Source organism: Apaloderma vittatum, unplaced genomic scaffold (assembly GCF_000703405.1).
Source record: "Apaloderma vittatum isolate BGI_N311 unplaced genomic scaffold, ASM70340v1 scaffold10713, whole genome shotgun sequence".
In the NCBI taxonomy this organism is placed as follows: domain Eukaryota; kingdom Metazoa; phylum Chordata; class Aves; order Trogoniformes; family Trogonidae; genus Apaloderma; species Apaloderma vittatum.
Window position 1 is genome coordinate 14,027 of NW_009707526.1, and position 11,691 is coordinate 25,717.

General features: G+C 39.4%; 1 protein-coding gene across 1 annotated transcript in view; it reads right to left on the reverse strand.

The window, feature by feature from the left end:
• PRKAR2B (protein kinase, cAMP-dependent, regulatory, type II, beta) overlaps positions 1 to 11,691 on the reverse strand; it is a gene marked incomplete at its 5' end in the record, with an annotated part of 22,262 nt that overhangs the window by 5,400 nt on the left and 5,171 nt on the right. The window contains one exon of the mRNA XM_009866238.1: positions 1,752 to 1,858. Within this exon, the coding sequence (XP_009864540.1) occupies positions 1,752 to 1,858 (107 nt within the window). The remainder of the gene's footprint in view (positions 1 to 1,751; positions 1,859 to 11,691) is intronic.

The following is an 11,691-nucleotide window of genomic DNA, read 5'->3' on the forward strand; positions in this document are numbered from 1 at the left end:
TAAATTAAATATTAAATAATTAAAAATTTAAAAAATATTTTAAAGTAGCAATTTATAGAGGAAATGCAGGAAACAGAAGGAATGTATATGAAACGCAACATAAGATTATGAAATAAAGATATGCATTTATCTATATATATTGTGGATTTATTCTGCCCATCTTTAAATTAGTGACTTGGTTATTTGCTTTGGGAATGCAGTAAAATCTGGTATCTTGTAAAACATGTCATCTCCATTGACGCTGAGCCATCATTTTGTTCAGCGCTGAATATTTGTATGATTTATGTTGATAAATCCTGTGAATGTAATGCAAAAATCTGTGCAATGATTTCATTGATAAGAGACTTAAAGGTGATTTGCTGCACCTAAAAACTGCAAAGCTGACAGAATACTGTGAAATCCCTGCAGCTTTTTGGGTAAGAGATGACAAACTGCAACCTCACAAAGCTGAAAAATGTCGACTCTTTAGCGAAACATCCTGATGCATTTCTAAGATCTTCTGATTGAATATTTCAGCTGGGAGAGACATGCAGTGACCATCTAGCCCAAGGGCCTGACCACTTCAGGGCTCACAAAAAGTTAAATATTATTAAGGGCATTGTCCAAATGCCTCTTATTCACTGACAGGCTTGGGGCATCGACCCTCTAGGAAGCCTGTTGCAGTGTTTGACCACCCTCTCAATAAAGAAATGCTTCCTAATGTCCAGTCTGAACCTCCACAATGCTGCTTTGAACCATTCCCATGCATCGTATCACTGGGTCCCAGGGAGAAGAACTCAGCACCTCCCTCTCCACTTTCCATCCTCAGGAAGCTGCAGGTTGCCCCTCAGCCACCTCCTCTCCAAACCAGACAGGCACAAAGCGCTTAACCGCTGCTCACAGGACAGCCTTGCAGCCCTTCCGCCAGCTTTGTTGCCCTCTCTGGATGCATTCACGGACCTTCGTGTCCTTCTTCAGTTGTGGGGCCCAGAGCTGCACACAGTGCTCCAGGTGAGGCTGCCCTGGCACCTCATACAGCAGGATAAATGCCCTTCTGACTGGCTAGTTATACTGGTCTGCACTGGCCAAAAACCTGCGTTTCTTTCAATGAGTTCTAGCATAATACTCCTTTCAAGCACTCTCAGAAATCACTCCATTAGCCTAGAACTAAAAGTAGAAATAAGAAAAGGTATTTTGGGACAGCCTGGCTGGAGCCTGTGCCAACAGACTAGTGAAGGGTGCCAAAATAAATGCTCTTCCTATCTCATTGAATTCAATAGTAATCAATACCTAGGATTTTACTTAGCACACCAATTTTTCCGGTACAGCTCTCCAAATGAAGAGTAATGACTTAGCTACTTAAGATCTGATAATATTCATGTGAAGAAGAAAGTCTACGATAGTGCTGAAAAGCATTAATGTTTCAAACACTGAGCTGTAAAATTCTTCCCATTGCGTTTTCTGTTAGATGTCTTTCCATGTAAAAACACCCCAACAACAAAACAACAAAGAAACACCCCCTCACCCAAAAAAAAAAAAAAAAAGCCTTTGGGATCTAGCAAAAGATAAAGAGGTCAGGGAAATATTTCCATACAAAAAACCTGCCACATTTCAAAAACCACTCTCTCTTTCTCACAGGTGCATGTGTATTCTTTTTTTCTTTCTCCCATGCAAACATCTGTACGAGTTACATACAAGTACATAGAGAAATAGATTTTTCTCAATCAACTTTTGCATAATACTTTGTTTTATAGTAAGAAACAGCAATTCACCTATCAATGACGTAGAAGTTGTCACCGTCATCCCCTTGATCAATGACATGTTCCCCTCCTTCAACCAGCTTTTCAAACATAGCATCTAACACCTGAGACATCTGTTCCTATTTGAAAGAACACAGACAAATACAAGAAATTATCATCTCCTCTTAAAATTCTACTTTTCAAATTAACTAACTGTCCAGCCTCCCCATCTGCAGATAAAAATGTTCACGAATGGAAAATATTCATGCTACAAAAATGTGCGGATCAATCAGAAAGACAGTTTTATTTAGTATTTGGTATTAGTTTTTTCTTCTTCCAGTGTTCAGAGCTCAGCTTCCCTTCTTGTCCCTGCCAATGGTAACATAGATCTTGTCTGAAACATAAACTGCTCATGAGCCACTAAGGATAGAATTTCACTCTTTACAATTGAATTTCCATTCACAACAGAATTGTGAATTGAATTTCAATTAACAACAGAATTTCAACCTTCATATTATACAGTTCAAAGAAAAAACAGTATCCCTTATTGAAAACAATATACTTACCTGCTTTTGTCCTTAGAACTATTTTAGATAATTAAAAGTTTCTAAATTATTGTAAAGTGTTTAGAAAATCTTAGTTATACATCACCTGCACGATAGATGTAATTGTAAAGGTCTATAGTGCTTTGGTTGAGTAAGTTAATGCTGGGCTCATTGGGAAGTAGGAATTTACACAGTGCTATAAAACTACTTTCCTAATTTGCACGGAATATGAATGTTTAGAGAGAAATGTTAACAGACTAACAAAATGTCACCATTTGAATTATGACTGTCTAATACCAAAACCAAATCACGAATTACATAATTTGTCTTGCTTAGAGTAAATCTGCTAAAATTTAACTACTCACATCTGAAAAAACCCCAAACATAGCTCCTTGTGGATTAATGGTATGAATCCTAACAAGTTATCTTATTACTTAAACTTTCTTTTCAGCTTATCCAGCAATATGCCTAAGATTCTGACAATAAACAAAAAAATTATCCTCTACTTTTTGAAACTTATTAAGTATGTATCATATTCGAACAAGGAGGTTCTAGCTAAAATCATGGTAAAGAAAAGCCTGTAGATTTAGATCCCTATGCATTTTACGATGGTTCCATTCATAGTATTTCCAGCCGCTGAAAGAAAGACCAGTCTAAGCCAGTCCTCTAGAGTCCTTCTGCAGCCCATGGATGGAGATAACCACACTAGGTAGCTCAGAATTGTTCTCTAGAGATCCCTCTTTCTTTCCTCTGATGACAGAGCGAGATTTATTGTAACTCACAGTTAGACACTTCATTTTTAGACAGATAAAATTAGGTGGAATTTAATTTAACTCTTCACTTACTCAAAACTTTAAAAAATATCAGGAGTACCATGTTATCCAAGCCTTTTAAAAAAAATGGAAGCTAAAACCAATTTTCCTTCACAGAGTTCATTGTGTGCAGGCACAAAGAAACACAGAAATAGCAGCATGCATCCTCAGAACAGCTGGTCATGGTAAAATACAGTAAAACATTGTGCAGCCTACCTAGGCCAGCAAGGAATCACCTAACTATGTCTCTGTTTAATAACATTTTTAGTATAGGCACGTGTGTATTTCCAAAAAGAAGGATAATTTTATTATTAGTGAACAGGTTATAGTTCATTTCAGAGAAAGAGAAATGTGTGGGGGTGTCATTGGGAGACACTGAAAATTAGGCACAGGAGCTGCCTTTTCAAAAACTTTCACACTTTAATTAATAGGTCATATAATACCTCAATTTTTTCAGTTCTCCCTATGTAAACTAAAAGGGACTCCTACAAAATCTGGAAAGCTGACCCAGTGTCAGTTGGTTGTCTAAAGCATTTGAAGCAGCCCATTCCCTTCCTCTTGCTTTGCATCCGAGTCGGCAAAGCGACTCCTCAACCAACAGCCCTTGGCTGCCCTCTGAAAAAAATGTTCCACACTTTAGGGGAGGGTAGAGAGTATATGTTGTCCTCTAAATGCAAGCAATGCAAGAAAAATGTAATATACTGGCCCTGATCCTTGGAAATTAAAATACTCCCAAGACATCTTAGAAAAAAGATTAAACTAAAATGACAGTTATCTGCAGTACTGAAGGAGTAATGCATATGGTTATAACCTATTTTAAGCAAAATAGAATTTACAAATACAAAAGTATGTTTTAAACACTTGAAATATTTAATGCATTTGAGAGCTGTCTATCACATGCTGAAGTATTGCACGTGTATTTTACCTTTCTAAAAAAGTTAAAACTAACTTAAAGACAACTGGTCCCTTTCCCCACGGTTTCTACATAAAATGAAGATAGAGCAGACTGCAATAACCAAACCAGTCGCATGTTTTTTGCTTTTACCATGAGAATTTCAAAACTCACTCGCCCAGCTCGTTCTGTGTGAATCCTCTTGATACTCTGCCAGACTGAGACTCAGTTTACTGGCACTCTCCAGAGTTACTTTGAAAGGATAAAAATGGGTAATTTTAGAATTAAACACATAATTAAGTCTGTTGTTTTGTAAAATAGCACCGTATGAAAGCTTTTACTCTTGAAACCAATTCTAGCTTTGAAAAGTGGAAGATTTTTTGTATTAGTGTTTATAAGTCTGCCACGTGCAATGCTGTGGCAATCTGGTAATCAATATTCGAAAGAACGATACTTTATAAACATGATAAACTTCTTAACAGAAATAAAATTTATAAAGAATATGAAGTATTAAACATGTCAAAGATTGCCCAACATACTTCTGCTTGAGGTTCATTATCTTAATACATTTTTTCAAATATATTAAAGCATATATTTTTCTTACGGATAATGCAACTCTACAAATATAAAACACCAAAGCTAAAGTTGAAATGACTTGACATTTGATTATTTATATAATGTTTATTTACAAACTCTGATTAATAGATACAATGAATTATTATTATCTTTTCATTCTATCTGTGAAGCATGTAAATGTTTCAAAAAAGGAACATTTATGAGAAAATTATAGCAACTTTGGGTTGTTGCCATGAAAGCACACTTTCATTCCCATCCTTTGTGACAGAGAAAATATTTTAACTTCCCTAAAAGTGAAGCAGCTGACTGGGAAATCAGTCTGAAAGATGCATTCACAATGCAAACCCAATCAATCTTTCAAGTTTTTTTTTATTTGAAGCGTAGTTACTGCATTTCTCTCAGAAAGTCTTTCTAACAGTTGGACTCCGATGACAGAATATGATTTCACAAAATAATTTACTAGACGAGTGAATAAACATGCCATAGTTACAGCCATCATTACTGTCTCAAACACCCTGGTTTACAAGTGCAGATGTAACTGCTGGGAAGCAGGAGTGCAAAGGAACATTAGCTCCCTTACCAGCAGGGTAATACTTTCTCAGATCCCCTTATGTGGAGATGATGTGGTTTTCTTTCGTCTCCTACTTAGACCAAGATGGTACCTACCTTAGTTTTATACCAGCTTAAGCGAACTGTGCTAGTAAAGTTCGTTTGCATATTTAGATCAGTCAGAGACCACAACTATGAAGTACAAATTCAACAGGACCAGGGGATGGACTCAAGTACTGACATAGAATCATAAAATCACTGGGGTTGGAAAAGATCTTGAAGATCATCAAGCCCAACCATCAACCCAACACTACCATGACCACTGAACCATATCCCAAAGTGCCACATCTACACATTTTTTGAGCACCTTCAGGGACAATGACTCCACCACTTCCCTGGTCAGCCTGTTCCAATGCTTCACCACTCTTTCTGTAAAGAAATTTTTCCTAATATCCAATCTAAACCTCTCCTGGTGCAACTTGAGTCCATTTCATCTCGTCCTATCGCTTGTTACTTGGGAGAAGACACCAACCCCCATCTCGCTACAGTCTCCTTTCAGGGAGTTGTAGAGAGCAATAAAGTCTCCCCTCAGCCTCGTCTTCTCCAAACTAAACAACTTAGGTCCCTCAGCTGCTCCTCATAAGACTTGTTCTCCAGATCCTTCGCCAGATTCAATGCCCTTCTCTGGACTCTCTCCAGCCTCTCAATGTCCCTCTTGTAGTGAGGGGACCAAAACTGGATGCAGTACTCGAGCTGTGGCCTCACGAAAGCTGAGTACAGGGGCACAATCACTTCCCTACTGTTGGCCACACTATTCCTGACCCAGGCCAGGATGCTGTTGGCTTTCTTGGCCACCTGGGCACCCTTCTGGCTCATCTTCAGCTAGCTGTCAACCAGAACCCCCAGATCCTCTTCTGCCAGGCAGCATTCCAGCCACCCCTCCCCAGGCCTGTAGCGTTGGATGTTAGTCTGGGCTGGCTTGCTCTAGGCACAACTGCCAGGACAGCTGGTACTGGTTTGGCTTGTGCCAGCTATCACTCTTCCTGACAGATCCTGGTCATGTCTTGGAGAAGTGCTTGAGCCAGGGCTTCTTCCCAGCATAAGTAAAACCACCCTGGTTAGTCTCTTGGTTTGGTGGGGCTAGGAGGAGAGCAAGCTGCAAGAGAGGTTAGCTGGAGGTACCTATGTCGTACTACACTGCATGGTCTCAGGAGGGCCAGTTAGCTCAGTCAGTTGAGCATGGCACTAACAACACCAAGGTCATGGGTTGGTTCCCGTTCGGTCCCCATGTGTTGCCTGATCTAGTCGACAGGTGGCGACCCTGGCGGCAGGGAGGCTGGATTAAAATGATCTCTAAGGTCCCTTCCAGCCTAGGCCATTCTATGATTCTATGATTCTATGACATAGAATGTCCTCTGATCTAGCTTGTGGATATCAATGATAGAACTGAAAGAAAGATTATGAAAATGGAAAATTTTAAGAGTAACATAATCTATTGCAGGCAGTCAAACTCTTTGGGCATCCTTCTTAATTTCATGACAAATAAAATTTGTATTTCTAGTCAATCAAATTATATTTTCCCCTGTAATTATATCTTAAAAATACTGAACTAAGGAAACATTTAATTTGAAGGGCATGTGACTATGACTGATAACTAGTAAAAAAGCATGTATTCTTAGCTCTTGAGTCTCAAAACATGTAAATTAATGCTGCAACCTCTCCAGGCAATCCGTTCCAGTATCTGACCACCCTCACAGTAAAAAAGGCTTTTCTTAAATAGATTATTTTTTTTAATTTCAATTTGTGCACATTGTGCCTTATCCTGTCATGGCATCACTTGAGAGCAAGTCTGGTCAACAGATTGCTGCCTGCATCTGCTGCAGGAAAAGCACTCTTGTCTCCTCAGTGGACTCTTGGAAGATGCTGTCAAGCTCCTGTTTGTCTTGCCTGACGCTACGCAGTCCTTCTTCATGTCCTTCTGCAGTTCCTTCAGCTGGCACCTCAGCTCTTTGACCACAGAACATCTCCCGTAGGTGAAGCCACCAGTGAGCCCCAGCCTTCAGAAAAAACACCTGCTACTCCCAGCAGCCTGAAGCTGAGATAGTCACACCCTGCCTATGGATCTGGGTGGAAACCCCTGGATGTGCCATGGTTAGCTGTCTTGCACACTGCTTCCAGTCCCCGTTCAAATTCCCATCTGCACAAACTACCTCAACTGCAAAGTCTCTGCTAGTTTGTCTACTCTGCTGTGCGTTGCAAGCTCTGTCTCCGCCATGGCAGTTACACAGGTGCTCTTCATCATCACTTCACTAAGATCCTGATTCTCTCTGACAGTCTAAGTATTCTAACACTACATACTTGTGGCAAAAAGCAGTTGTCCCTCTTCCCCTTTATCCCGTGGTGGCCACATGAGCCTCTAGTGCAGAAGTAGAACTTTAATATCAAAAAATACCTCTGGTAGTTATCATGGAGCCTATGAATAGCATTTAAGCAGAGGTTTTATGAATCATTCTGTTAGAGTTAAGAAATATTTTACAGTGCCTACCCAGGCATAAGTAAGGTATGCATAAGCTTGATGTATTGCTCTTTCATACCTGAAATGTACAAAATCACATGCATGTTTATAACTAGTTACAAACAAAAGAGATGACACCAAATGCAGAAGAACAAATGTGGAGGACGGCAACTGGACTGCTGGTAACCTGGCATTGGTTGAAGACATTGACCTTGACAAATTCCCAGTGTACCCTTAAGATGGGAAGTTGTGTGTACTGAGTTTGGACACGTTTGCGGAACTTTCTCCCTCAAGATCCGGGGGGATGAGCCCAGCCAGAAGCTGCTAATTGTTACCCAATTAGAAGGTGAAAAACAAGTGTTTGACTTATAAGCAAAGGCCACGCTACCTTCTTCTAGTACCTTCGTCTACGTATAAAAGGCACACCCTTTCTGTAATAAAGGAGCCATTTTTGAGCCATTCTAATACCATTCAGTTGTGTCGTGTCCGTCTCTATAACGACAAACAAAGACCCAGACAGTAATGATAACTGGTTTACCAAGGACATCACCCTGGAACAGTGTCTGATTTCATCCTTCTTGCCAGGTCAAGTGAAAAACTGCAAATAACCACTCAGCTTTCCCAACACATACTTCGTATCACATGAAGTACTATCCTCCAGGATGCATGTCACATTATTTGAAAATAGTATGTTAGCCTCAATTTCTTTCAAGTCAAAAAAACAAACATGGAAATTCTATCTTGACAGTTCCTTGAAAAAAATCAGTTAGATAACAGACATTGAGTATAATTAAAGCTGCATTTTGTTTAGCATACACTTCAGACAGATTAAAAATCCAGTCACTCACATGTCCTTGGAAGACAGTTTTTGATTCATTCAGGAGCGCTGGCAGACCATGACATATCCTTCCCAAATGCCAGTAGCTCTTTTAACTGTCAGACTACCACGTGATTTTCTAATTCTTTGCCAGATACGTGTCTTAATATCAGTTTATAGATCTACTATGAGCAATTTTGCAAAGGAAAAAAGAAAAAAAGTTCTCCATGCTAAGTTCAATCATTCTTAAAACACTCGGGTTTTCGAGAAGCATCATTGCTTGAATTGCTGGTACAAACATCTGTTGTCTGACAAAGTGCCACCCATTTTGAATCAATGAAGGCACTGTAGCTAAAATCAAAAGCAGGACACAGTAATCACTGAAAGTCATGACAATAACAAATGTAAAAAGTAACTTCTGAAAAATATCCTTCCCCACTTTTTAAGAAAAGGTATTTGGGATATAGAAGGTACATCTACATTTGCACAATTAAAATTATGCAGTTTCTGACAGCAAACTGAGACAATCTTAATCTGGCATTTGACCGGAGCTGGTAATCTCCAACGACTATTACATTGGATGCAGCAAGTTCCAAAAGTACTGGATGATACGCTTGGATTATATATGTTTGGGGAATTTCCCCAAAAGGATGGGTGGCCTGCTGGAGTGCTCCCTGGTGGATAGGAAATACGAGTTAATTTCCCTTTTAGAACCAAGACATCCTGCATAACCTAAGCAGGCATTGGATTGCCTTGCACTTCAATACAAGACTTACCTATCTTATATAACTTTCAAAATTATAATGTTCTGAGACACAACCATAAGACTGTCATATGAACAAAGTGAATCCACAGTTCTTCCACTGCTCCTAACCAAGTTCTCAAACCACTTTATCCTTTACTCCTGCAACCATTTTACTAAGATGAGCCCAAGTTAAAACAGCATCCTGCTGGTCAACTTATCCTCACTTTGAGTGATATGAAATACGACTTAATTCATGCTCAGCATGATATGAAAAGGGTAATGAAGCAGACAGAATATAAGAAGAGGAAGGAAAAAGAAAGGAAAAAACAAAAGAGTTAGTTAGAAAAAAGTCAGCAAAACATGGGCAGAAAATGAGTTCTTAATCAACAAGTCTGGGACTTGGAGAGAAAAAGTAAATTACAGAATTCATGTCTTGAGCTCTCTGCATTTGTTTTTCATAACAAAACCATATATACACACCCCCTTGGAACTCTTATATAAATGATAGCGGCACTAGCTCCCTTGTGTAACAACCACTTGTAAACTGATCAAAAGGCATTTATTTCTTTACTATTAAAGAATCTATCTTACATTTTGATGTAAAATCCATATTTCTGCATATTAGTATTTTCCTTGAGAATTTTCATTAACCTTCCTCCACCCAGTTACATGTTACGTCAGTATTCCACCTCTCAAAACATCATGCATATGTTAATAAGTCAGGCTCAGTAACACTTTTTATACTTTGTAACTAGTCCCTCTGAGTAAGCCGGCTGATTTCTTTGCTGTTTGCTAAAAAATAGCAGGAACAATTCAGAATTCTTAAGCTGAAGACACCTCACATTGGGCAGTTCTTTTGCAGAAAAGCTTCAGTAACTGGTTACAGGCAAGGCAGAGAGAATCCCCGTTTGTTAGATCTGATGTAAGCATTGGTTTTGCCCTAGGGAATAAAGAGAGGATTAAGTGCACTACTATTTGTTTGAGAACCCATCAGTCTGCAAAGAGTTTTATGCCATTTGGAGGCAGAGTATTAACATGTTCAGGCATTCTGGGCTCTCACCTACACGTATGTATTCCTGTTAATTTGACAAAAGTTTAAAGAACCTAAAAGCATTATGAGACTCTTCTGTCAGTAGCACTTTTCAAGGAATGCTTTGGCCCCTAAGTACAAGACTCAACTATTCATAAAACACAGTTACGCTACGCTTTCTTTCATCTTCCTTTGAGTTAATAAATTCTAATTGATTAATCAATATTTGTGCTCCCTTATAATAATTCCTCAGAGGCATGAGTGGCAGTATGCCTAGATATTGCTCTTGCATATTTGTGAAGAATATGTATAATTTATTACCTTTTAGAAAATGGTCAAGAATATTTGAATTATTCTCTACAAGCCCTAGCAGGGCAAAGCTCTCCAAAATAAAATCACTCTGAAACAGAACAGATGATTTAACCCTGCTTGTGGATTTTTGCAAAATAAAGGATTCAGACTTTAAGTGCATGGGTGCAGGACCCCTTTGATGGTACCAGTCCCTTGAGCCACCTAGTTACTCTGATAAAAAGTTCATCAGCTTTTTCAACTTCTGGACTATGGGCCATATCTAGCATGGAACAGACAAACCAAATAGCCTGTTAATCAGCTTTAGCAATGTTTCCCAAAGACAAAAAGATTAAAAAAGAAAAAGAAAAGACAAACTCAAAAGAATAAATTCTCTGAACTGCGTTGTAGAAGGGAAGTGTAGAAGGCTGTGTTGGCCACTGGATGAGCTGCTGCTGCTATTCATCCCAGCGATAAAACAGCTTCTCAGCTGAACAAAGTCCAGTAATAGCAACTCGGGGCTCATGCCCAGTAATGGCCTGAAGTCATCACTAGTTTCCTACTGGCTGATTTATACAAAATGAAAGTGGAGGAGAAAGAGGGCCTGGAGCCTCTGGAGCACAAAGGAGAAGGTGTGGTAACGGGCTTTGTGTGTGCGTGTAGAGCAAGCAGCCTAAGATGCTACAGCAGTTCAGGAGAACAAAAGCAGCACTAGCCTTGCGAGTAATGGTGTGGCAGGCAATCAAGAAGAACAATAAATAATTCTGTGGTCTGATAGGAAGAGGCTTTCTGGGAAGAACTGAAATAGGTACTTTAGAAGACTGGTCACCTCAGTATAAGAGAGATATCGAGGTGTTGGAGTGAGTGCAGAGGAGGGTAACAAGGCTGGTGAAGGGTCTGGAGAACAGACCTTACGAGGAGCGATTGAGGGACCTGGGTCTGTTCAGTTTGACGAAGAGGAGGCTGAGGGGGGACCTCATCATGCTCTACAATTACGTACAATTACCAGTTAATCTAAGACTGGGTTAATCTAAGTCAGATCAATTGTGTGTGGAGAGGGAAACAAACATCTGAACGCACTGAACAAACATCTGAACGTCTTTTAATTCATTCATCCACACAGTTGCACTCCCGAATTTCTCTTGATTCTTTCCTGATCTGGTCCTCTAAAAAGGAGCCAGAAAGCTCTGCAAAAAACTCTTTC